Here is a 26,785-nt window from a genome sequence, read left to right on the forward strand (position 1 = left end):
CCATTTTAAAATCATACATAGAGTGCTTTCACCCCCCCTATGGAATTAATTGCTCCCAACTCCTCTTGCTACTTTTTCTGCTTGCCCAGTTCTGGCCAACTCTCTGGGTCTCCACAAATTCTCACCATTATTGGTGTAAAAACCTTTTTCCCAACTTCAGCCATCAAACAGCCTTTCTGTATGTGATCTCCCCATCGCCAGCACCCTATTGACCCAGAACTGTGCACAGGAGATCCCTCCAATTCTGGGGGCACTAAGACTCACACATTGCTTGTTTCCCCAGCTCCATCAGGACTTGATTCTTGACATTCCATTCTCTTTTCCTTCCATTTAGCTTATACCCTCCCTTTGTATACCCTCAAAAAGGAAGAAAAATGAGAAAAATTGTGGAACCAAGACGCCATTTGCTGCCATCACATTGTTCACTCTAACTCTTCCCTCACACTGTGTCTGTCTTGTCTATGCAGACTGTAAACTCTTTGGGGCAGCACAGTTTTTTGTTCTGTGTTTTAGAACACCTACCATATTGGGGTCCTGGTCCATGACTGGCTCCTAGGTGCTATGGAAATACAAATAATAAATATAAGAACAGCCATAGTGGTTCAGAATAATGGTCCGTCTAGCCCAGTATCCTGTCTTCTGACAGTAGCCAATGCCAGGTGCTTCAGAGGGAATGAACAGAACAGGACAATTATTGACTGATCCACCTGCTGTCGTCCACTCCCAACTTCTGGCAGTCAGAGGCTAGGTACACCCAGAACATAGGGTTGTGTCCCTGACCATCTTGGCTAATAGCCATTGATGGACCTATCCGCCATGAACTTATCTAATTCTTGTTTGAACGCAGTCATATTTTGGCCTTCAAAATATTCCCTGGCAACACGTTTCACAAGGTGACTGGGTACTGTGTGAAGAAGTACTTCCTTACGTTTGTTTTAAATCTACTGCCAATAAATTTCACCAGGGGAAACCTTCTTGTCTTATGTGAAGGGGGTAAATAACACTTTCTCCGCACCATTCATGATTTTATAGACCACTAACATATCTCACCTTAATTGTCTCTTTTCTAAGATGAAGAGTTCCAGTCTTATTAAACTCTCCTCATATGGAATCAGTTCCATATTCCTTATCATTTTTGTTGCCCTTCTCTGTACCTTCAATTCTTTTTATATGGGGTGACCAGAACTGCACACAGCATTCAAGGTGTGAGTGTACCATGGATTTACAAAGAGGCATTATGATATTTTCTGCCTTATTATCTAACCCTTTCCTAACGGTTTCTAACATTGCTAGCTTTTCTGCCTGCTGCTGCACATTGAATGGATGTTTTCAGAGAACTATCCACAAGGACTCCAAGATCTCTTTCTTGAGTGATAACAGCTAATTTAGACCCCTCTTTTTGTATGCGTAGTTGGGATTATGTTTTCCAGTATTCATTACTTTGTATTTATCAACAGTGAACTTCATCTCTCATTTTGCTGCCCAGTCATCCACTTTTGTGAGATCCCTTTGTAATTCTTCACAGTCTGCTTCGGACTTAAGTATCTCGAGTAATTTTATATAGCCTATAAACTTTGCCAGCTCACTGATAGTCATAAATGATCTGGAAAAAGGGGTTATGTGGAACAGTATTGGTCCCAATAGAGAGCTGTGGGGGACTGCGCTATTTACCTCTTCCCATTATGAAAACTGACCATTTATTCCTACTCTCCGATTCCTATTTGTTAAGCAGTTACTGATCCCTGAGACGACTCTTATCCCATGACTTCTTACTTTGCTTAAGTAAAGGTCTTTCTTTTTGTGTAGGGTCTTGTCAAAGGCTTTCTAACAGTCCAAGTACATTATACCAACTAGAAGCAGCAAAGAATCCTGTGGCACCTTATAGATTAACAGACATTTTGCAGCATGAGCTTTCGTGGGTGAATACCCACTTCCTCAGATGCATGTAGTGGAAATTTCCAGGGGCAGGAATATATATGCAGGCAAGCTAGAGATAATGAGGTAGGTTCAATTAGGGAGGATGAGGCCCTGTTCTAGCAGTTGAGATGTGAAAACCAGGGAGGAGAAACTGCTTTTGTAGTTGGCAAGCCATTCACAGTCTTTGTTTAATCCTGAGTTGATCGTGTCAAATTTGCAGATGAACTGAAGCTCAGCAGTTTCTCTTTGAAGTCTGGTCCTGAAGTTTTTTTGCTGCAGGATGGCCACCTTAAGGTCTGCAATAGTGTGGCCAGGGAGGTTGAAGTGTTCTCCTACAGGTTTTTGTATATTGCCATTCCTAATATCTGATTTGCGTCTGTTTATCCTTTTCCGTAGCAACTGTCCAATTTGGCCGATGTACATAGCAGAGGGCCATTGCTGGCATATGATGGCATATATTACATTGGTGGACGTGCAGGTGAATGAACCGGTGATGGTATGGCTGATCTGGTTAGGTCCTGTGATGGTGTCGCTGGTGTAGATATGTGGGCAGAGTTGGCATCGAGGTTTGTTGCATGGATTGGTTCCTGAGCTAGAGTTACTATGGTGCGGTGTGCAGTTACTGGTGAGACTATGTTTCAGGTTAGCAGGTTGCAACTATATCAACTAGATTACCCTTGCCCCTGTGCTGACTGACTCCCTCAAAGAATTCTAATAGATTGGCGAGACATGCCTTCCCTTTCCAAAACTGTGCTTTTTCCCAACATACCATGTTCATCTATGTGTCTGATAATTCTGTTCTTTATTACAGTTTCAACCAATCTGAGTTGTACTGAAGTTAGACTTACTAGCCTGTAATTGCCAGGACTGTCCCTGGAGCCTTCATTAAAAAAAGGCATCATATTAGCTATCCTCCAGTCATCTGGTACTGAGGCTGATTTAAACAATAGGTTACATACCACAGTGAGTAGTTCTGCATTTTCATATTTGAGTTCCTTCAGAACTCAAGTGAATAGCCTCTGATCCTGGTAACTTATTATTGTTTAATTCATCTATTTGTTTCAAAACAAAATCATGAGTGGTGTGGAGAAAGTAAATACGGAAGCGTTATTTACTATTTCTCGCAACACAAGAACTAGGGGTCACCAAATGAAATTAATGGGCAATAGGTTTAAAAGAAACACACAGTCAACCTGTGGAACTCTTTGCCAGAGGATGTTATGAAGGCCCAGACACTAACAGGGTTCACAAAAGAACTAGATAAATTCACAGAGGACAGGTCCATCAGTGGCTATTAGCCAGGATCAGCAGCAATGGTGTCCCTAGCCTCTGTTTGCCAGAAGCTTGGAATGGGCAATGGGATGGATCACTTGATGATTACCTGTTCTGTTCATTCTCTCTGAAGCACCTGGCATTGGCCACTGTTGGAAGACAGGATACTGGGCTAGATGGACCTTTGGTCTGACCAAGTATGGCCATTCTTATGTTCTTAACCTCCTCTATGGACACCTCAATCTGGGACTGTTCCTTAGATTTGTCACCTATGCTCATTATGCATGGAATTTCCATCCATAGAGATTCTATGATAAAGTTTGTTTCATTTAAGATTTTTACTGTATTTGACTCTATGCTTTCTTTCAAATAATAATTCAAATTTGAAAGGAAAACATCTTTTTTTCCTTGCATTCAGAAAGTATTTTCTCCCTCCCTCTATTCTTATTTATCTCTGATATTAGATTATTTAATCCTGGAAATAATTTTGGAATACAGCTTGTACGGAAGATGCTATACAAAATTATTGGACTGTATTTTCTTTGAAGCAATTCAGAAAATATTGGTTAGCAGAATAGACAAGTCTCACAGTTTAAAAGACTGTGTAAGTCAAATGCCTTTCAACATGATGGGCAAATTCTCTTATTTAAACCACAGTCTCCATTTGCCCAAGTACTATTTTAGCACATCTCTAACCTGTCTTTTAGATGAGTTTACTATTAATTCATTTGTCTATTTCCTGCTTACTAATCTTCAGCGTATCCAAAGCAGATGTAATAGTGGGGCCTGATATGTGAATTTGGTGTACAGTCCCAAGACTTGCAAGAATTTTAGGGTCTAATCCTGAAAACCTTTAGTCACAGGAATAATCTTTACTCACACAAGTGGTCCCAGACAAATAAAAAAGACTCACACGAGTGTTTGCAGGCTCAGACCTCATAAATGTAATTTCTTTGGTTGTTCAAACACAGCTACACAAACAGGTAGTCAGATTAAATATGGCTTCCTTTCTATATTCCATTCTCTGTATATCCAATCTTGCAATCAATGAGAATTTTGACATAAATTTCAATGGGGGCAGGATCAGGGTCATGGTGGTTCTACATACCCACACTCCTAAAGTCATGTGCAAACATTGAGGCACACAGCACTATACCAGGATAATTTTGGAAAAAAAAAATAAATTTTCACATAAAATTTTTTGTACAGGAGAGTGGAAGAGAGAAACAAATGTCTAGTGATGTCACTTCTTGTGCTACTGGAAGGTGCACAGATATTACAGTAATGGGTAAAGTATAAGAACCTAAGGAAAACAGAAGAGAAGAGAACTGGTCCTAAGAATTGTAGGTCCACATGGGAATTTGATGAGCATTTAGACATGCTCATGGCAAGGTGTTAACGCTTTTATTAATAACAATAGTTTGTACTCATATAGCACCTTTTATCCATACATGATTATGATGATGTATTTGTATTACTGTAGTACCTATGAGCCCTAGCCCTGGAGCAGGACCTCATTGTGCTAAGGGCCCTACAAACACAGAACAAAAAGACAGTCCCTGCCCCAAAGAGCTGACAATCTAAATATAAGACAAGAGATAAGAGATGGATACAGATGGGGAAATGAGGCAGTATTGGTCAGCATGATAGTCAGTCACCTTTGCCCACCAGAAACCTAACCAAGGATCTCAGAATGCTTTACAAACATTAATTAAGCCGTAGAACACCTCTACGAGGCAGATATGTATTTATACCCATTTTTACAGCTGGATCAACTGTCACACAGAGTGACTCACAAAACATCACAAAATGAGTCAGCAGCACAGTGGGAAATAGAACTCAGGAATCCTAATTCCCAGTCTGCTATGATAATCTTTAGACAATGTTCCCAATCCTCCTCATGGTCATTCAGTCCTTGGGAGCGGAGTAAGGTCCCTTATCTAAAGCATAAAACCACAGTAGATTTTTGACTCTCTCTCTTTCCTTCTCACATTTAGCATTACAGTACCCAGAATGATGCATTTAATTTTGTCAAAATCTCTCCTGAAAATGCTGCAATGTTTATGGTACAACACAGAAAATTGACTTTGTAAAATACACTCTAGAAACAGAAAATGAGTTTAAAAATATTTTGCACAGGAAGGCTTCTGTAGGCAATGAGAAAAGGAAAAGAATATTGCTAACCTTATTCTACTTTGTCCCATAGCCTGAGGGAGGCCCTATAGCAGAGCTATTATCTTTAATCTTATTTTCTCTTTCCAGCATGTATTTTATTTACTTCCTTCCTCTAATTAACTTCTGCCTCTTATTAACTTCTGAATTCAAACACTTTATAAGAAGATTTTCCAGGATAAGACTTTTCTGCGTTGGATGTGCAAAGGTTTAGAAACTGCCTGAGTACTCTCTGTGCTAGCTAAGAGTGAGCAGTGATAGTTGTTTCAAAGAAAATACTGAAGCAGTGAAAGTGTCAGGTGGCAATCCAGTTTGTTTAACAAGCATGAACCTCTCTGGCTTACCAGCACAACAACAAAATTAAAATATTTTTTAAAAAAATCATTAAAGGGGACATTATGAAGATAATACATCATATAGAAATGGCTAGTGTGGATATATATAGTACCTGTGGTATCATTCAAGCAAGGTCTTACCGATAAATGCCTTCTCTACTTTACTCATAACAGACCTTGCATATATGAGAGAAATCTGAAATATCCTTTCTTCTACCACCTTGCCTCTCCAAGTATTTCTCAGCAGGAGTCAAGTGGGTTTGTCAAAAGAGGCATTGTCTATCACTACAAAGATTAACGTTCTCTTCGGAGAATCATCTTAATAGGTATCTTCAAACCTGCTATTTAAGTGCAATTGTCTCCCCAATTCACCCATTCCAGGCAAACAACCCAAAACAATACGTATAGACCTTTTGAGAGAGACATCACACTTCCAAGATTCCGCCAGTGTGATGTCTGAGTCTTCGCAGTTTAACAAGTATCAAGATTGATGGGAAGAACAGGAAGAGGTGGGCATTGCAAATGGGAAACATCCCATCCCCACACACTTCAACCACTTTTCTTATCAAATCCATGCACTTTTCCCCCATCATAAGAGCTTTATTAAAAATAACTTATAGTTAGATAGTCACTGTATGATGAGACCCCTGTAAGTACCTAAGATAGACAGACAGTTAGTCAGCAACTCCTACAAGCATAGCAGTAAAGTAATTCATTGTGATGTCTTTTTATAGCTCTCTTGCAAGATATTATCATCAGTATTTTGAAAGCACATTTTTAATGCCAAATCCATTTTCAGCTAATGCAGGTGTGTAAAACAGTTGACAAATATGTAGGTGTTCACAAATGTAAGTGGGGTTTCTATAATCCACTGGATTTCACATAGATAGTGAAGATAAATATCAACATATGGAAATACTACTGTAACTGGTTTATTTGACATCTAATTTATGGTTTACTGGCACAAACAACAACATAGTGTTATTTTCCCTAAGTAGTAAACAATATAAAAAATGAATAAGGATGATCAGCTGCTATAAACCTCCTGTAAGGCAAAGGGGCTAGTGGAATCAGATAGTTTAATAACAACACAATATATTTACCCCAAAGAAAAAATAATCCTTGTTTTCCTAAACTCTCAGTCAGCTGTTTTCTCAGCTATCACTCCATTATAAATTCACATATACCTTTGTCAACACCAGAAGCAGAAGTAACAGAGAAATAAATCATGCTAAAAAAATTAATCTCAAAGCCTAAAGAAGTTTTTCCCCCAGCTTCCAGTAGTGCCGGTTTGTTGACAAGCTGCTTCTCACACTTATGCTTTGGCATGTTGGAAGGACTCCTGGCCAAGGACGGTGCCGCCCACTCAGTTCTTTGGGGGCTCTCTTGTCAATTTAATTTAAAATAACTATTTTAGAAATGGGCTTGAACCAGAACTTCAGATCATAATATGCCCAAATCTGCAAAAAGTTTGTGAACGGTTCTGAGGATATGCATCTTAGAGCTATCTTTACTCTTTTGGCATGATGTTGTGCAGACACAGTTTCCAAAAGCTAATGCCTCAATGGTGAAATCCTGGCCTGACTGAAGTCAATGGGAGTTTTGCACTGACTTCAGTGGGGCCAGGATTTCACCCCAAGTATCTACCTATGGCTTTTTCATTTGTGGATCCCTGAAAAATTTCAAATGGAGATGCGGAAACTTTTGGAAATCTTAAACATAGTCTGTGGACTCCCAGGAGTCCGCAGACCACAGGCTGAAAACCACTGTTCTGTGGTAACGAAAACATTTCACGGATCTCTTAGACATAGTCTGCAGACCCCAGATTGAAAAACACTGATCTATGGGTACAGTTTCCCTGGATTAATGGGGTAGAATGGATTTTATCCACAGAGCCTTATTTTGATCTCACACCAATATTACACAGGTATAACTTCATTGACTTCTATGGCATTGGTGATGTAACAGAACACAACCAGGCCATGAAGGTCCATCTGCTATTCACCCATGTTTGCCTGAGTAACTCTGAGAATAGACTGATAGGAGGACACTGGGTGGAAGCGGAAAGAGAGATGGTAAAAACATGTTGACAAGTTGGTAGCACAGTCAAAATTGTAGGAAAAATTAGAGTTTGAAAGGATTTTTAACAATGCAAAGCAGTTAGCTTTTCAAATTTAGTCTACTTATCATGTATGTTTATAAAGTATACAACAACTTCAAATGTATTTCCAACTCTTTCATGCAGTATTTCGCCAAGGGATTGAAGGAAAAAAGGTTAATTAAATAAAAAAAACACTATTGCAAAAATAAAAATGAAGGTTTTTGACAGTAAGTGATTTCTCGTTAGACCTGGAACCTCAGTGTACCTGGATCTGTCATGTAGTATGCACAGCAATGACTAGGTGCACCAAGATACTCCCAATCCAGAGTATTTTTCACCTCTAATCTCAGTCCTGTTCTTAATGGACAAGTATCAATGTTACAAATTCAGAAGCACAACTGGTACTCTTGAGGCCAAAGACTGAATGGGCAGTCTTCTCTCACTCCTAGAGGCATTCCTTCCAGTCAGTGCTGGAACATCTTTGGAAGGATGGTTTGGGAAAGCTTGCATCGCTATTGCCCTGTGGTAGCAATTTTGTGTAGAGAGCAATTTAGTCTTCAGGGCTGTCAATCTGGCACATTTCATCAGGACCAAATTCATGAGAGGATTTTTTTTAATTACTGATACGGCAAAGAGCACATTAACATAAGCAAGCATACTGATGACAAATGACTGCACCACACCTTCAAGCAGGGCGGATTTTGTCCGGCTGGCCAAATGAAGGGAACAGTGCTTTACTGCAGAAGGGCTGGCAAAGAGAGGTCAGAAACTGCTGCAAAAGGGGAGGAGGGGTCCGCATGGTCACTGACTCATCCCCTGGGAACTGGAAGGGCAGCAGGGTTTAAAAGGAGCAGCCTTGGGCAGTGAGGCCCCTTTTACACGGAGCAGGCTAAGGCTTCACCCACCCTCCCGCACCTTTAGATGGTGAAATGCCTGGCCTGGTCAAGACCTGCTGTGGGCCTCTTTTTTGGTGGGGGATGGGAAGGAATATTTCTCTCACCACCAGATTGGCCTGGGTGGAGTGGGGTGTTTTTTTTTTCACCTTCCCAACAGGAGGCTCGGGGAGGGCTTTGTTGATGTTTGGCATGAAAGGATTTGGCTATGTCACAACTCATTATGTAAGTATGGGGTGGATGTCCAGTGCAGGTACTCCATAGGGAAGGTATATAGTGACCGGATAAATGGCCTGGAAAAGAACTTAAAAAGGAGGTGTTGGTTAAAGGAACTGAATGGGGGGAGGGTGCTGGGCTCCCGTGGATGGCATGGCAGAGATCCACCCCTTCCCCTTTCTTATAGCCCACCTTAACCCTCCTATAAGAGGGGATGGATGGTAAGGTTCCAGCAATGGGCAGGCTGAAGGATCTGGATGGAAAAAAGAGGGGGAGCTGGCAAATATCCTGGAAAATTATTGAACGAACATGAGGTTACCTGCACTGTACACTTGCATCTGCCGGGTAGTCCCAGACATTTAATAAAAAAGTTGCAGCCTGATTAAAACCGTATTAAGTATCTACTGTCCTCCTTTCAGTATAGCTGGACAACATATGAATTTATCATTGAGAGGGAGCTGGGTATAAAAATACAAATGTCCTTTAGTAATTTGTTTTGGCTTGTCAAATAAGGTTTTTGCAATATTTTGCCATATATACAGTACCGCTGTTACTAATCTCTATTGTCTCTTACAGAATTTTACAGCTGTTTAATCTGGTCTGTACATTAGAAGACAGAGAAAACCTGTACATTGAATTCAAATATATGCTTACAAGTGCATGCTATATTTAGAGAGAGAACAATTTAACAACGATGCTATGGTTGTGAGGCTATTTAATACAATCCCTTAACCACCAAGGTCCTCTGGATTGCATGGGTCATAGAACCACAGTGGAGTTTCGTTTTATGCAGTTTAAAATTAATGTGTTGCACAACCCAATCCATATGAGACATCTTGGCTAATTTAAATGTACATGTCAATGTTGTGTCATTAAGAGGAAACAGGAGTGTTTATGCTTTTTCAGACTGTATCTTGATGAATATAGTGAAAAGATGAAGGACAATTATTCAAATTCTATTTACATTTAGTCTGAATTAGTCTTAGATTAAAAAGCAGGCTTGATGATTTTTCCATATGTATGAATTATTTTTATTTCTTTTATATTATTTCAGAAAATCATTGCTGGATAAAGTTTAATTTGGTGGTTATCAGTCTCCAGTAAATTATGCATTTAGAGGTTACATTAAATGGATCACAAAAATTCAATGGACTTTACTGCAAATATAAAATATAAGAGGCAAACTATAAGGAAATAAAACTGAGCATGAGACAGAGTTCAAAACTGATTTGAATCCAACTTCTCTCAGAAGTCAGGGAGTTTAAGAACATAAAAACGGCCACACTGAGTCAGACCAAAGGTCCATCTAGCTCAGTATCCTGTCTTCTGACAATGGCCAATGCCAGGTGCCCCAGAGGGAATTAAAAGAACAGGTAAACATCAAGTGATCCATCCCATCACCCATTCCTAGCTTCTAGCAAACACAGCTAGGGATACCATCCCTGCCCATCCTGGCTAATAGACACTGATAGATCTATCCTCCATGAACTTCTCTAGTTCTTTTTTGAACCCTGTTATAGTCTTGGCCTTCACATCATCCTCTGGCAAGGAGTTCCACAGGTTGACTGTGCATTGCGTGAAAAAATACATCCTTTTGTTTGTTTTAAATCTGCTGCCTATTAATTTCATTTGGTGACCTCCCCATATTTATTGTGTTACGAGGAGTAAATAACACTTCCTTATTTACTTTCTCCACACCAGTCATGATTTTATAGACCTCTATCATATTCTCCCTTAGTCGTCTCTTTTCCAAGTTGAAAAGTCCCAATCTTGTTAATCTCGCCTCACATGGTAGCCGTTCCACACCCTTAATTATTTTTGTTGCCCTTTTCTGAACCTTTTCCAATTCAATATATCTTTTTTGAGATGGGGAAACCACATCTGCACACAGTATTCAAGATGTGGGTGTACCATGGAATTATATAGAGACAATACAATATTTTCTGTCTTATTATCTATTCTTTTCTTAATGATTCCCAATATTCTGTTTGCTTTTTTGACTGCCGCTGCACATTGAGTGGGTGTTTTCAGAGATCTATCCACAAAGACTCCAAGATCTCTTTCTTGAGTGGTAACAGCTAATTTAGGCCCCATCATTTTATCTGTATAGTTGGGATTATGTTTTTGAATGTGCATTCCTTTACATTTATCAACACTGAATTTCATCTGCCATTTTGTTGCCCAGTGACCCAGTTTTGAGAGATCCTTTTGCAGCTCTTCGCAGTCTGCCTGGGACTTAACTATCTTGAGCAGTTTTGTATCATCCGCAAATGTTCACCTCTTTTTCCAGATCATTTATGAACAGATCCCTGAAGGACACCACTATTTACCTCTCTCCATTCTGAAAACTGACTATTCCTACCCTTTGTTTCCTATCTTTTAACCCATTACCAATTCATAAAAGGACCCTCTCTGCAAGCCTCTAATAATAATAATAATAATACTATAAATATTTTGGATTTAAATAACATTTTTCATTTCCAATTTGTTGACACAAATTAATTAAAAATGTTAAAACACCTCTGTGAGATAGGAAAATATTATTACACCCATTTTTATACATGGAGAAACTAAGGCAGAAAATGAATTTCCAAGAGCAAAAGATAGGAGTCATTGCCAGAGCTGGAAATAGTATTCAGCATTTCTTGATTTTTTGTCCTGTGTTTAGACCACTACAGTTGATTACACCTCTCTTTTTATATTTTGCAGATAAGCATACAAACAGTTGCAGATTGCCTCCTTTCCACATTGCCTCAATGATATTTAAAATCATTCAGAAGTTATTTCCCCCACAAAAGCTGCTTAAAGATCAGATAGTTGGTTGAGGTGGGAATGGGCTGCAAAGTGGACTGAACCAGAAAATAGGCTCTTTATTGATATTCACAGTATTTCTCGCTTCCAGCTGGGACAGAAATACAAAGACAACACTGTATGCTATGGTATTTCATCACCTGCTTTTCCATTTCTGGCCAAAATCTGTCAGTGTGCAAATGCCTAGTAATGACCATTATCAAGGAGAAACAGTTATCCAGAGTTTTTCAAATGTCGACAAAGGTTTGGGTAGAGATTTTGATGAAGATTGAAGCTGTTCTTTCAAGCAGACCAATTCACTTATCCCTCATTTTAAATTATATGGTTCTTAATTTAGCATTGAGAGAAGCCTGCTTTACATTTTTCTTTACTTCAAGCCAAGCAAGACTATTAAAATTTGGAATTATGCTCAAGTTTTCTATGTGATTGCCCCATACGAGGATGAACTTACTCCTCTACTTAATAAGAGTGTAGCAGAGAAAGAAACAAAAAAAGGTTGTTTCACAAAAAACATTATATTGTGACATCCACAACAAATCCTTCAACATTAAACCCTTTCAATAAAAGACTGACAAAACCCAAAAAGCAGATTTTAGGGAACTATGTCGAATCCTCAGAATCACCGATACAGCCAATGGCAATATTTTTGATGATGGAATGCTTCTAAATGTGTTTTTAATTAGTTTATTGTATTACCTCATAATATCTTTAATGGAATTTTGGATAGGCAGAAATTCTCTGATATCAGTCAGAATTAGTTATCTCCAGCAGGGAGATTTTCTTCTTCTATTCATGAAAATCAATTAATCTCCCTTAATAAACACATTGTTAATGCTCTAATTCACCTGAGATTCCAGGGTGGTGCTGTTACTTCAAATGTAACAAACATTCTAAGCAGAATGACATTGGATACATTAATAGGACTCAAACTGCATCATGAATTTATTACTTTCAGATAGTCTGTTTCACGTAGATGGTATTTAAATTTAAGTTCCCTGAGAGACATAAATTTCCATTGATCATATAAATTTTTAATGCACTTCCATTATTAAAATAAACTTTATTCCAAAGAGGTTTGTCTTTAAAATTAATGAAAGGATTTTGTCATACTCCAGGTGAAGCAAATATAGAATTCCACGAACCTAATACAGAAGCCAGGTTTCTGAAAATGACCTGAGGCCTGTGTAGAGTATGATTTGTTTTAAGTTAAGTGAGTAGGTCACGTCTCACAATTTCTCTCAGTTGATAAGGATCAGCCAGGCATTGCTCTAAAGGGAAAGCAAATAGATTGGTTCAGAACAGAGCTCAGAAATCTGCACCGATACGCTAAGTGATAGCAGCAACTACTAGGAATGTGGAAATATTTCTACACATTTAAGAACTAGGCTAGAGATTTGCCTTTTTATTATTTCACAGCCAAGTGCTAAACGAAAGTTGTTTGATGTGAATATTTGGGGCCCAATTCTCCATCCACACAGAAATGTATCCTCCAAAAAAGGAAAGACATCTGTCAAGGTCCTCCCACAAATTCATTCCTGGTAGTGACAATTCTGCGTCATACCTACATTATACGAGGTTGAAAATTTGCTAGCAACACAGATGTCAAACTTGCTATGAAAACAAAATGAAGAAAAGCTTCTAAACATGACTAAATAGATGTTATTTTAAATGCTCATGGCTACATTCTGAATCTTTTTTGTTTAGTTTTGTTTTAGTTTCAACAAATACTTTGTTCTGGGAAAGAAGGATGGTTTTGTGGTTAAGACAGAATTTGGAGTCCAGAACCCCATTTCTGTGGTACGTTGGGCAAATCACCGAGTTCCTTTATTCACAATGGGACTAGACATGGATTAATGTGCTTCTCAGCATGAGTAAGAATACCAGAATCTGCAGTTTAATCTTTCTGCAAATCAGTTCCTTCATCTGTAAAACAGCTATTTGTGCTGCTGCATGTTTTGCAGTTTCATTCATAATACTGTAAAGTGCTTTGAAATCCCTCAATGGAAGATGGGGTACAAATGCAAATTATTTTATTATTAGTTTGTTCCTCTGATGTTTGCACACATAAAACAAACAATGGGCTGAGTATGGAGGCACCAACTGCAGAGGGACACTATTAAGGAAGACTGTGGTTTGAGTGCACTGGCTAGCTTTCAGATAAGAAGGATATTTTTCATTTCTTTGAAGTAGGCAGAGAATTGTTAGCTCGTATTTCATGTTGCAGTTATGCCTACTGCACCACTGGCCACTACAGCAACAGCTCAGAGTCCCCATTCCTATTTGCTCTGTAAGTGGCAATAATAGCAAAAGTCCTCTGAGCATGGCAGTGGTTAGTTTTGATTGGGAAATACAGTGGTGAACACTGTACAAATAAAATAATAACCAAGAGAATGCTTCATAGACATTACACCTTTTGCATACAAATGTATGTAAAATGGGTCTACTAAATTCTTAGAGAAAAGATTTTACTTTCCTTATCTTAAAAAAAGGAATCCCCCCAGATCAAGTATTACTAACCATTAAAACAACCGTAATACAGGACTTCTGAATCTCATGGAGTGATTACCACAGTGACAATTTAGATCTTTAAAAATCACATGAAAAGAATACTTTTTACTAGCAGAGCGTTTTGACATCCATCAGAAACACTACAGAATTCTGTTTTGTTTTGCAATACCATACATAGTATCAGGATCTACATTCACAGACAAATGAGATGAGGAAAGGCATTTATCTTCTTGAAACAGTATCGGCGTACAGACTATTTGGACAGTGTCTCACCCAGCCACTATAGAAAAAAGCTTTGGTCCACATTTAGGCAAGTCCAGTATCTTCGTAACACTGTTGCAAAAACATCTGGAGTACCTTTGACAGGAATGGACTAATTCTGTCCTCTCAAACTCTGCACACCCAGTAAACTCAAGCGGATTGCAAGGGATGTGAAGGCAGAAGGATCACATCGCTCTTTAAGCAAGGGAGCCTGTTGTCTGGCTTGCCAGGGGACAGGGATAACTCTTTAAGGGCAGAGAGGCACACATGTGCTGCAGACACAGTGTGGGTCAGCATGAGGATGCTCACTCATACCCCAGGGTGACTGGAACAGAGGGAAGATTATAGAAGTACAAGCTGAGAGGGGAGAAGACCTCTTTCATCTGGACCAAGCAGAGCAACACCCACCCTCTCACCCTTGAAAGTGATGAAATACCAGGTCAGCATCTGTGGTGGCCATTGTGCTAGCCACTCCGTTCTCTTAGGGCTGGGAAGGAATTTCTACCTCACCAACAGATTGGCCAAGGCAGAGTGGAGGGGGCGGGTTCACCTTCTCTACGGGGGGGGAGGGTAGTAGAAGCTTAGTTGGGGCTAGCATGGAAGGGGAGGTAGCTATGATGTCATAACTCATTATGTAAGCATGGGGCGAATGTCCAGTGGAGCTAGTCCATAGGGAAGGGATATAGTCAGGGCCAGCTCCAAGGTTTTTGCCGTCCCAAGCAGCGGGGGAAAAAAAAAAGCTGCAATCATGATCGACTGCACTTCGGCGGCAGCTCCACTGCATCACTTCATTCTTCGGCAGCAATTTGGAGGCAGGTCCTTCCCTTCGAGAGGTACTGAGGGACCCGCCACCAACTTGCTGCCAAAGAGCTGAACGTGCCGCTGGTGCCTGGGGCCGGCCCTGGATACGGTGATCAGATAAATGGTTTGGAAAAGGATTCAAAAGAGGTGTTCCTTAAAGGAGCGGAAATGGGGGAAAAGGGGTGTTCAGGGCTCCTATGATTGGCACACAGGGTGCCAAACTCTCCTCCCTCCTTTATAGCCCACCTTGACCCTCATTTGGGGTAGTTAGTTTTATGGAAATAGTTTTATGATAGCAGGCAAGGCAACCATTGTGCTAGCCAGCCATACTAGACACAACAACGGTAAACGTAATGTCCGTATGCTGCTGACTGCAGTAGCAAATATTTTTCAGCAGTAAAAATATATTCTTTGGATCACCCAGGCCACAGACTATTTTGGGTCTCTTTTACCCATTTATATGCCCAGGCCTGGGATTTGACCGCTTAGGATAAATACGGGCTAAATAGTGCAACAGAATATTGGATTCTATACTTGGTGCAAAAGATGGTAAAATACCCTATTCAGCTACATACTAGTTTACATCTCAGACAAACAAGTATATCACAGAACTGATGTGATGCTGTTTGAGTATTGACTGAACTGGTAGAAATCTTAAAGTCAGCCAGGTCCACTTAACAGCATAGAGGACAATGTGCTCTCAAATTTCACAGTATATGGTATATATTTAATGATTTCCACTTTCTGTATAAGAATGTGTTTCATCATACACTACAGGTATTTAAAGAAACGTTGATTGAGTTTTATGACTCAATGATACCTCTTTGGAGATAACTGAGGACTGGAGTCCATGGACCTACACAAACTAGAGAGCATCTCCTTCCTCTGTTATCCATTTCTCACACAAAACATGAGGCATGTGCAGTGTTTGTACAGCAAAAATACAGGATGGCTTTTACTATATGGTTCATTTAGAACTGTATATTTCCAGACCAAACTGCCCATCCCTGTATCACCAGGGATGTTTTTTAGGTGGCCAGAATACGAAATCTCTATTTCCATTTGCCCTAGCTAAAACAATTGCAAGCATAGAATTGGCCATAGGAACCCTCTGTGGCTTGAATGCATCTGAAAGGGGTCAGAAATTTGTTCCATGAAATTCTACAAAAGACAAACAAAGACATTATTGACCAATGAATGGGGGTAGGGGGAGGAGAAGAGAGAGAGACAGAGAGAGAAAATCACAAGATAGGTGGGATCTCACATTTCCTGTCTCCTAAAATATACAACTAAGAGGCCATTCAGTAAAACTAAGACAAATTATCGATAGAGATGAAAGATAGCACTTTTCTATTCCAACTACAATTAAGCCACATGACTGAAAAAAAACTGTTTTTGCAAATTTCAAGTAGGATTTGATTTTTATATGAGAAAAAGTCAGGTTCACATTGACACTAGCTAGGTTAAAAATGACACTGCATAACCTTGTGATCCATAGGGTAAACTGATCACCATCTGTGGCACAGAAGACGGCAATATATTTTATCATAACTGAATACTGTTCTGCTACCGGCATGATGTGGTTGATTATTGCACAGTTGCATTTGCCCACTTCTCTGTAAAGCAGCCACTATCAGCCACTGTTAGGACAGGATACCAAACTAGGAACCTGATCCTGCAAAGCCTTACTGATGTACACATTGTGCCCATTGACTTAAATGGGTGAATCATGAGTATGGATGACTTCAGAGAGTAGAGGTTTGCAGGTTCAGGGGCTGAGTGACTAGACTGATCATTGGTCTGTTCTGGAACCACAAATCCTATGTTTGTATGATCAGCCAGGTTTGACGAATGCATTTTATAAGGTAGAGAGCAAAGAAGCTTGAAATGACAAGTTTCATTAAGATTCTCTAGTAGCTGCAGTAAAAGGAATTAGCATGAGAAGCAGAGCACAAAGCTATCCAAGGCGTACTGTACAAGTGAACAGAAATTGAAGAAAAATGAGCTCCATGTGAAATATTGCAATGATTTCTTTAAGCAATAAAGACATGGTTTGTTAAATAATAGACTAGACAAACTCAAATAAAATAAAAACTGTCAAAGTCCCTCACTCTTTTGTAAGGAGTTTCACAATATTCCAATTTTGCTTTCATTATCAAGGCATAACAGTTGATCAGATCTAATTGCCATCTTGTCTGGAAAATATCTTAGTAGCATTTGAATACATCAGAAAATGATCGAAAACTGGAAGAGCAACACAAATTACAATTACTGTATTCTGAAAGCAACCTGCACACAAAATTCATAATGCCACTTTACATTACTGCTCAGATACAGTGAGAAAGGACCAGGATGGAAAGACTGTTAGCATCTAAGGCCAGATACAAACAACTTGCCCAAGACATGTCCTTGACCCCCTGCCCCGCACATAGAATCAAATGACATTAGATAACAGTGCAAAACATGTATTATTATGCAACCAGGATTCAGTTATAATAGCAAAACTGGAACCAGGCCCTTAATTAACTCAGGAATAGTGGTGATATAGTTTCAGGGTAACTGCACCTGTATTCTCCATCTATGGTCCACCAAGGGCACCAACTTTAGACTTCTGGCTCCCAGCTGTCACCTCTCTTTGATGGAGACTCATCTTATTCCCTTCTGACAAGGGATTTTAAGCTGCACAGTTCCTTTTCTTACACTGTGATGTCCCCCACAAATCAGAATGCCTAAAAAGGCTGATAGTCTTTGTTGTGCTCTCTCTCCGGGGGCTATAACTAGTGATTGCCTGCTCTTATAAGTTACCAGACAGCTCCTCCGAAGCAAGCACATTTATTCTTAAGGTAAAAGCATTACAGAGAAAATATACAAAAAGCAATAAAAGTTCCTACATACTGTGACCTTCAGAACCCCTTTATATGACAATTGGCAAAGGGAACATTGTTATATAACAGTAAATCCCAGAAGCTCTGACATACTCATTACACCCAACAAACTGTTGTCAGAATATTTATCCAAATAGTGTCTTGTAAGATTCACGAGTGATATGTATCTACACAGGGAGAAGAAAAGAGATACTAGATGGCTCTTTATTCTAGCAGAGAAAGGGATAATGACATGCAACGGGTAGAAGCTGAGGCCTGAGGCTAAAAAAATTAAAACTAACAATAAGGTCAATTTTTTAGTAGTGATGGCAATTAACTTTAGGAACAGATTACCGAGAGACGTGATAAATTCTACATCACTTGAAGTCCTTAAATCAAGGTTGAATGTATTTCTAAAAGATACAATCACAATAAATTTTGAATGAAGGTATGGATCACAGGCTGAAAACCAGTGGACTACTTTATCACAATCATCTCTTCAGATCTTAAAATGTATCTATCTATGAATTGCAGAAGGCTGGGTGGGAAGCCTTAAATGATTCGGTTATTTTAGTTCATGTCCTGATGCAAGAGTTGGGCTATGGCTCATGCAAAGAGACTCTAAATGCTTTACTTTATCTTTACATGTAGAGATTTTGAACTGTTTTGCATTTCCTCTCTTCCATTCTGAAGGCAGTGCATGAGAAATCCAATGTGAGCATCAAACCCTGCAATCACCTAATCTGTGAATTCCAAATCTAAAAATCAATCAATCAATCATGTCACTTTCTAAACTAATAGGTTCACACTCTGCAGCAGATATTTGCTTAAATAATTAAATGCCTTAGCCAAATCAAGGCAAAACCTCTTGCAGGAAAAAATAAAATAAAATTTCAATGTCATCTGCTGCATTCTTTTAATCTTTTCCTTGAGCTCTCCTGCAGAATTTTAGGATAAAAAAATTACATTACAAAAGTACATCTTGGGTTTTGTTAGTGAGATATGAGCTCTGGATTTCTTTTAGAGATGGTTTCTAACTAGGAAGACAGCCTTTACTGTCAGCCTCTGATCCAGAGAGAACAGAAAGAATTTTACTTGAATTGATAATCTACAAGTCAATTGTTGGAAGTAGATTTCAGGGAGTGGTAGAGGATGCATTTCTTACTGAGAACTACTCTGCAGGATTACAAGCAAGGTTATAGTAAAGTCCTTTAAAATAGGACAGATAATGTATCCATTCACTAACTGCCAATATTCTCATTCTCCTGCCATGTTACCTCATTTTAATCAGCCCTTTTATAGTATGCTATTCATGTGGAAATAAGGATAAAAACTCCGCCACAAAGGTTACTGACTACATACAGTACACAACTTTATTTTGCATAATTTATTTCATACAAATTGTATCTTAAAATAATGTGCGGAGTTTATTAATAAAGTTACAAAGAAAAAGAAAGTGAAAGAGAGAAAGAAAAAAAGAGGCATGAATAACGGAAGGGATAGCAGCTGTCTCATCCGTATTGATGATTAACTGAATTATGTTAAAACTAGCTTTATATATTTCTGTACTCATCGTATGTAGAACATTCCCTCCAGTTACATTATTTTGCACTTCATTTTGCATTAGAAATGAAGGGCCAAATTTTTCCCTTGGATGCTGGTGCCCAGCTACTGGTGAGCTCAGTGCCAGCTGCACATGCACATTTAGCCTTAAAAATCATTCAGCTAGTTAAATTCAATGCAGGGCCTGAATTGTGCAACTGATTTTTCTCTGTGTTGACTGTTTTTTCAGGTAGGATCATATCGCTGGCTTCCACCTCCCCTGATTTTTTTTTTAAATGAAGAAAACCCTCAGACTCCCTCTAGCAATAAGCCTGAATCTACAGTACTGTAAAACCAACCAGCAAACCTCAGTTGCCTAGAGATGTGGCCTTTAGCTAAAGAAGAAATAGAAACAATAAAACCTTTGGGAATATTTTAAAGATGATGCTTAATATGGAGAGGGAAGAGAGCTGCATATTGAAAGTGGTGCTTAGTATAGGCCTCATGGTCTCCAAGAAGGGTTAGCTGAGGAGACTGTAAATGACATTATGGGGTTTCATATTTATTCTCTCAATGAGTCTCATGTCCAATTTGCTCAGTTTACAAACAAAACAAGATTTTTCTTACTGCCAAACCTGAAATGTCTGCCTGATGCCAGAAAATCACACTGTGACCATTTCACCATTTGTGGTACTGCCTCGCCAACCATCACCCGTAGCAAAGAGCCTAGAATCAAAACTTAAATGGCAATTTTGTTGACACGTGAAACACAATAGGAACACAGCTTGATCTTTTGCAGCTACATTGGTTCTACAGTGCTGACAGTAATGAAAATTTGTATCTCTCAATTTATTAAACTGATCTAACTGTGAATAATAACAGGGAGCAGAGAGCTGCAATAACAGGGAATTTCTAAAGAGTATAATTTTGACCATAATCACATATAGAAACAGCCCTTTTTTGTTACCCCAAAATACTAACCTCCCTGTGTGCTGAGATTCACTTTATCTCAATCTCCTGTGATGCTGAGTGCCCTTACCTCCCAAGGGAGTAGAGAGCAAAAGGTGCTTAGCACTTTGCAGGATCAAGCCATTTGTTAGTAGCTGTAAATCTCTAATTGTCATATATTGCCAGGGAACAAAATAGCTGGGTTTCACCATGATTTCCGGCATTACATTTTATCGGCATTATTTGCAATGGTACTTTTTAATTTTAGTAGCTTTTATCCTACAATATTTAACTGAAATATATGACAAAATGGCCAATCATATCAGAGATGAGATCCTTTCCTGAGCTGTATATGCAATATTTATAGTACATTTTCATAAAATGCTAGAAAAAATGCAGTTCAGACACAAAACCATTAACAAGGTTGACAATGGTTTCCTACTACATGAGCTTACCCTTTTGAAGATAAAATATTGGCTGTATTGGTTATTACTCTTCTAATATTTAATGCATAAATAAATAATAAATAAATAAATACAACTACGACATTATTGGCATTACTGAAACTTGGTGGGATAATACACACGACTGGAATGTTGGTGTGGATGGGTATAGTTTGCTCAGGAAGGATAGACAGGGGAAAAAGGGAGGAGGTGTTGCCTTATATATTAAAAATGTACACACTTGGACTGAGGTGGAGATGGACATAGGAGACGGAAGTGTTGAGAGTCTCTGGGTTAGGCTAAAAGGGGTAAAAAACACAGGTGATGTCGTGCTAGAAGTCTACTACAGGCCACCTAACCAGGTGGAAGAGGTGGATGAGGCTTTTTTTTAAACAACTAACAAAATCATCCAAAGCCCAAGATTTGGTGGTGATGGGGGACTTCAACTATCCAGATATATGTTGGGAAAATAACACCGCGGGGCACAGATTATCCAATAAGTTCCTGGACTGCATTGCAGACAACTTTTTATTTCAGAAAGTTGAAAAAGCTACTGGGGGGAAGCTGTTCTAGACACGATTTTAACAAATAGGGAGGAACTCGTTGAGAATTTGAAAGTAGAAGGAAGCTTGGGTAAAAGTGATCATGAAATCATAGAGTTTGCAATTCTAAGGAAGGGTAGAAGGGAGTACAGCAAAATAGAGACAATGGATTTCAGGAAGGCGGATTTTGGTAAGCTCAGAGAGCTGATAGGTAAGGTGCCATGGGAATCAAGACTGAGGGGAAAAACAACTGAGAAGAGATGGCAGTTTTTCAAAGGGACACTATTAAGGGCCCAAAAGCAAGCTATTACAATGGGTAGGAAAGATAGAAAATGTGGCAAAAGACCACTTTGGCTTAACCATGAGATCTTGCATGACCTACAAAAGAAAAAGGAGCCATATAAAAAATGGAAACTAGGTCAGACTACAAAGGATGAATATAGGCAAACAACAGAAAAATGCAGGGGCAAGATTAGAAAGACAAAAGCACAAAATGAGCTCAAGCTAGCTATGGGAATAAAGGGAAACAAGAAGACTTTTTATCAATACATTCGAAGCAAGAGGAAGACCAAGGACAGGGTAGGCCCACTGCTCAGTGAGGAGGGAGAAACAGTAACAGGAAACTTGGAAATGGCAGAGATGCTTAATGACTTCTTTGTTTTGTCTTCACTGAGAAGTCTGAAGGAATGTCTAACATAGTGAATGCTTATAGGAAGGGGGTAGGTTTAGAAGATAAAATAAAAAAAGAGCAAGTTAAAAATCACTTAGAAAAGTTAGATGCTTGCAAGTCACCAGGGCCTGATGAAATGCATCCTAGAATACTCAAGGAGTTAATAGAGGAAGTATCTGAGCCTCTAGCTATTATCTTTGGAAAGTCATGGGAGATAGGAGAGATTCCAGAAGACTGGAAGGGGGAAAATATAGTGCCCATCTATAAAAAGGGAAATAAAAACAACCCAGGAAACTACAGACCAGTTAGTTTAACTTCTGCGCCAGGGAAGATAATGGAGCAAGTAATTAAAGAAATCATCTGCAAACACTTGGAAGGTGGTAAGGTGATAGGGAATAGCCAGCATGGATTTGTAAAGAACAAATCATGTCAAACCAATCTGATAGCTTTCTTTGATAGGATAACAAGTCTTGTGGATAGGGGAGAAGCGGTAGATGTGGTATACCTAGAATTTAGTAAGGCATTTGATACGGTCTCGCATGATATCCTTATCGATAAACTAGGCAAATACAATTTAGATGGGGCTACTATAAGGTGGGTGCATAACTGGCTGGATAACCGTACTCAGAGAGTAGTTATTAATGGTTCCCAATCCTGCTGGAAAGGTATAACAAGTGGGGTTCTGCAGGGGTCTGTTTTGGGCTCTGTTCAATATCTTCATCAACGACTTAGACGTTGGCATAGAAAATACGCTTATTAAGTTTGCAGATGATACCAAACTGGGAGGGATTGCAACTGCTTTGGAGAACAGGGTCATAATTCAAAATGATCTGGACAAATTGGAGAAATGGCCTGAGGTAAACCAGATGAAGTTCAATAAAAACAAATGCAAAGTGCTCCACTTAGGAAGGAACAATCAGTTTCACACATACAGAATGGGAAGAGACTGTCTAGGAAGGAGTATGGCAGAAAGAGATCTACGGGTCACATTGGACCACAAGCTAAATATGAGTCAACAGTGTGATACTGTTGCAAAAAAAGCAAACGTGATTCTGGGATACATTAACAGGTGTGTTGTAAACAAGACATGAGAAGTCATTCTTCCGCTCTACTCTGCGCTGGTTAGGCCTCAACTGGAGTATTGTGTCCAGTTCTGGGCACTACATTTCAAGAAAGATGTGGAGAAATTGGAGAGGGTCCAGAGAAGAGCAACAAGAATGAGTAAAGGTCTTGAGAACATGACCTATGAAGGAAGGCTGAAAGAATTGGGTTTATTTAGTTTGGAAAAGAGAAGACTGAGAGGGGACATGATAGCAGTTTTCAGGTATCTAAAAGGGTGTCGTCAGGAGGAGGGAGAAAACTTGTTCACCTTAGCCTCCAATGATAGAACAAGAAGCAATGGGCTTAAACTGCAGCAAAGGAGATTTAGGTTGGACATTAGGAAAAAGTTCCTAACTGTCAGGGTAGTTAAACACTGGAATAAATTGCCTAGGGAGGTTGTGGAATCTCCATCTCTGAAGATATTTAAGAGTAGGTTAGATAAATGTCTATCAGGGATGGTCTAGAAAGTATTTGGTCCTGCAATGAGGGCAGGGGACTGGACTTGATGACCTCTTGAGGTCCCTTCCAGTCCTAGAGTCTATGAGTCTATAAAAAGAAATCATATGATCCTATCCAAAGCAGAATGCTACAGAGTTTGGGCATTTCACAAGTGTCTTATGTATCCAGATTTGTAATTGTGGTCTTGGCTTTGGTTGGGCTGTTATAGGAGGAGGTAGGCCACTTGGTTAAGAGTTGAACAGGGATCCAAGGGCACAAGTTGGACTTGAAGCTAGCTGGTCACACCATTACGCTCTAGAAGGAAACACTATTGCTCACTGGAGACCAGATATCACCTCTCTGTTGTTGGTGTTTGTTCCGTTTTTTGAGAGGTAGTCTCAGCTCAGGTGGAGCAAGGGGGACAGAATCTGCTGAGAAATGAACAATAGGGAATTCCTCAGCTGAGGGAGAAGTCCCCATGGTGTAAAACTAGCTTATGTGATAGCCTATCTCCTAGAACTGGAAGGGAACCCGAAGGGTCATCGAGTCCAGCCCCCTGCCTTCACTAGCAGGACCAAGTACTGATTTTGCCTCAGATCCTTAAGTACTCCCCTCCCCTCAAGGACTGAACTCACAACCCTGGGTTTAGCAGGCCAATGCTCAAACCACTGAGCTATCCCTTGTACCAGCCACACACCCTCCCAACTGTATTGAGGATTATTAGGCAAATGAGCAAATGTGGCAGAGTTCTGCTGTGACTTTCTGTCCTTCAGTGACTTTCTGTCCTTCAGATCCTCTGTATGCCAGTGGAATAAGTGAGAACAGCCTGTGACCACTCTAAATCTTGCTTGAACAGCCCTGAGGATTAGGGAACCATAAAGGGTTCCCTGATATCCCACTCAGTGCTGAGCAGATCTCAGCTTGCAGGGTCTTTGGGAAAAGACGGTTACTCACCTTTGTAACTGTTGTTCTTCGAGATGTGTTGCTCATATCCATTCCAGTTAGGTGTACGCGCCGCGCGTGCACATTCGTCGGAAAACTTTTACCCTAGCAACTCAGTGGGCCGGCAGGTCGCCCCCTAGAGTGGCGCCACCATGGCGCTCCATATATACTCCTGCCGGCCCACCCGCTCCTCAGTTCCTTCTTGCCGGCTACTCCGACAGTGGGGAAGGAGGGCGGGTGTGGAATGGATATGAGCAACACATCTCGAAGAACAACAGTTACAAAGGTGAGTAACCGTCTTTTCTTCTTCGAGTGATTGCTCATATCCATTCCAGTTAGGTGAATCCCAAGCCTTACAAAGGCGGTGGGGTCGGAGTGAAATGTGGCAGAATAAAACTGCTGAGCCAGAGGCTACAGCCTCTCTTGACTGCTGAACCAGGGCATACTGCGAAGCAAAGGTATGGACCGAGGACCAATGGAGCTTCGCGACAGATCTCGTGGGTAGAAACACGAGCCAGCAAGGCGGCAGATGAAGCCTGAGCCCTGGTAGAATGCACGTTGATGTGGCTTGGGGAAATATGAGCCAAATCATAACAAGTGGGGATGTCCGCCATCACCCCAGATGAGATCCTCTGAGAGGAGAACAAGCAAGCCCTCCCTTTGGCCCGCTACCGGGATAGAGCTGGGGCACCTTAGGAAATGGTTCTGTCAGCACAATATAATGCGAGCACTCCACAGATGTCCAAGGAGTGCAACGGTTGTGCCCATTGCGTTGAACTGTGGGTAACATGAAAAGCCAAAACCACCTTAGGGAGGAAAGCCGGGTGCGGTCATAACTGCACCTTGTCATTGTGAAACCTAGTGTACGGCGGAACCCCCGTAAGAGCTCTGATCTTAGAGACCCGTCTGGCCAAGACTAGGTTGAGGTCCCAGGTCGGGGCTGGGCGGCGCACCCGAGGGTGCAAGCGCTCCAAGCCCTTGAGGGACCTCGAACCCATAGAGCGTGAGAACACTGAACGTCCATCTCAGCCTGCTGGAAGGTAGAGATGGCTGCCGAGTGTATCCTCAGCGCTGATACCGCCAGGTCCTGCCGCTGAAGGCCAGAGGCAGGCCAAACAGAGGGGATCGAGACCTCAGCAGGAGCAAGATCGAGCGTATTGCAGCTGTAAAAGAAACGCTTCCACCTGGCCCGGTACGTCGACCAGGTGGAAGGCTGCCTGTCACCCCGACTCAGGTACACAGCAGCCACCGTGAGGCGAAGAGGCTGCAGGTCCGAGTGACGAAGCCTGTCGTTGCCCTGAGTGATGAGGTCTGGGCTGACAGGCCGAGTAACGTGGTATGTCAGCGCTGCCTGGACCATTCTGGAGTGATCATGATGATGCACGCTCTGCCCCTGCGGAGTTTGAGCAGGACCTAATGAACCAGTGGGAACAGTGGGAAGGCATAATGCAGTTGGCCTTTCCACGGCATCAGGAATGCGTCCAAGATCAATTCCGAGGAGAGATCTTGGAAGGAGCAGAACACCTGGCATTTCCTGCTCTCGCGGTGAGCGAACAGGTCTGTGTGAGGAAACATCTCCACTTCCGGAAAGCGGGACGCCTCACATGGGGCAGAGTGATTACTCGTAAGGCAGGAAAGACCTGCTGAGGCAAAGAGTTAGGACGTTCCAAACGCCTGGGAGAAAGGACGTCGCCAGCTCCATCGAGTGGGCCATGCCAAAGACCCGGAAATGGATGGCCTCCTGACAAAAAAGGGGGGGGGGACTATGTCCCCCCTGAATACTTATGAAGCACCTGGTCGTTGTGTTGGCTGTAAACACCGAGATACAACGGCCTCGCAGCTGCCGCTGGAACCCCTGGCATGCCAGGCGGACTACTCTCAATTTTTGGGGCATTGAGGAGGAATGCCAGCTCCCTAGAAGACCAAAGGCCTTAAGCTCAGAGGTGACTATGAACACTCGAGCAGAGAGATGAGGCGTCCGCCGTCAGGGGCAGTGAGCCGGACTTGG

At 40.7% G+C, this 26,785-nt stretch overlaps 1 protein-coding gene across 2 annotated transcripts in view; it reads right to left on the reverse strand.

Annotated features, from left to right (window-relative positions):
* Positions 1-12,823: 12,823 nt before the first annotated feature.
* TRAPPC9 (trafficking protein particle complex 9) overlaps positions 12,824-26,785 on the reverse strand; it is a 742,651-nt gene continuing 728,689 nt past the window's right edge. For both annotated transcript variants that reach the window (XM_030546427.1, XM_030546428.1), the window contains one exon: positions 12,824-12,985. In XM_030546427.1, coding sequence (XP_030402287.1) covers positions 12,924-12,985 — 62 coding nt within the window. In that variant the 3' untranslated portion in view covers positions 12,824-12,923. The remainder of the gene's footprint in view (positions 12,986-26,785) is intronic.

This window comes from Gopherus evgoodei, unplaced genomic scaffold (assembly GCF_007399415.2).
Source record: "Gopherus evgoodei ecotype Sinaloan lineage unplaced genomic scaffold, rGopEvg1_v1.p scaffold_44_arrow_ctg1, whole genome shotgun sequence".
Classification (NCBI taxonomy): Eukaryota; Metazoa; Chordata; order Testudines; family Testudinidae; genus Gopherus; species Gopherus evgoodei.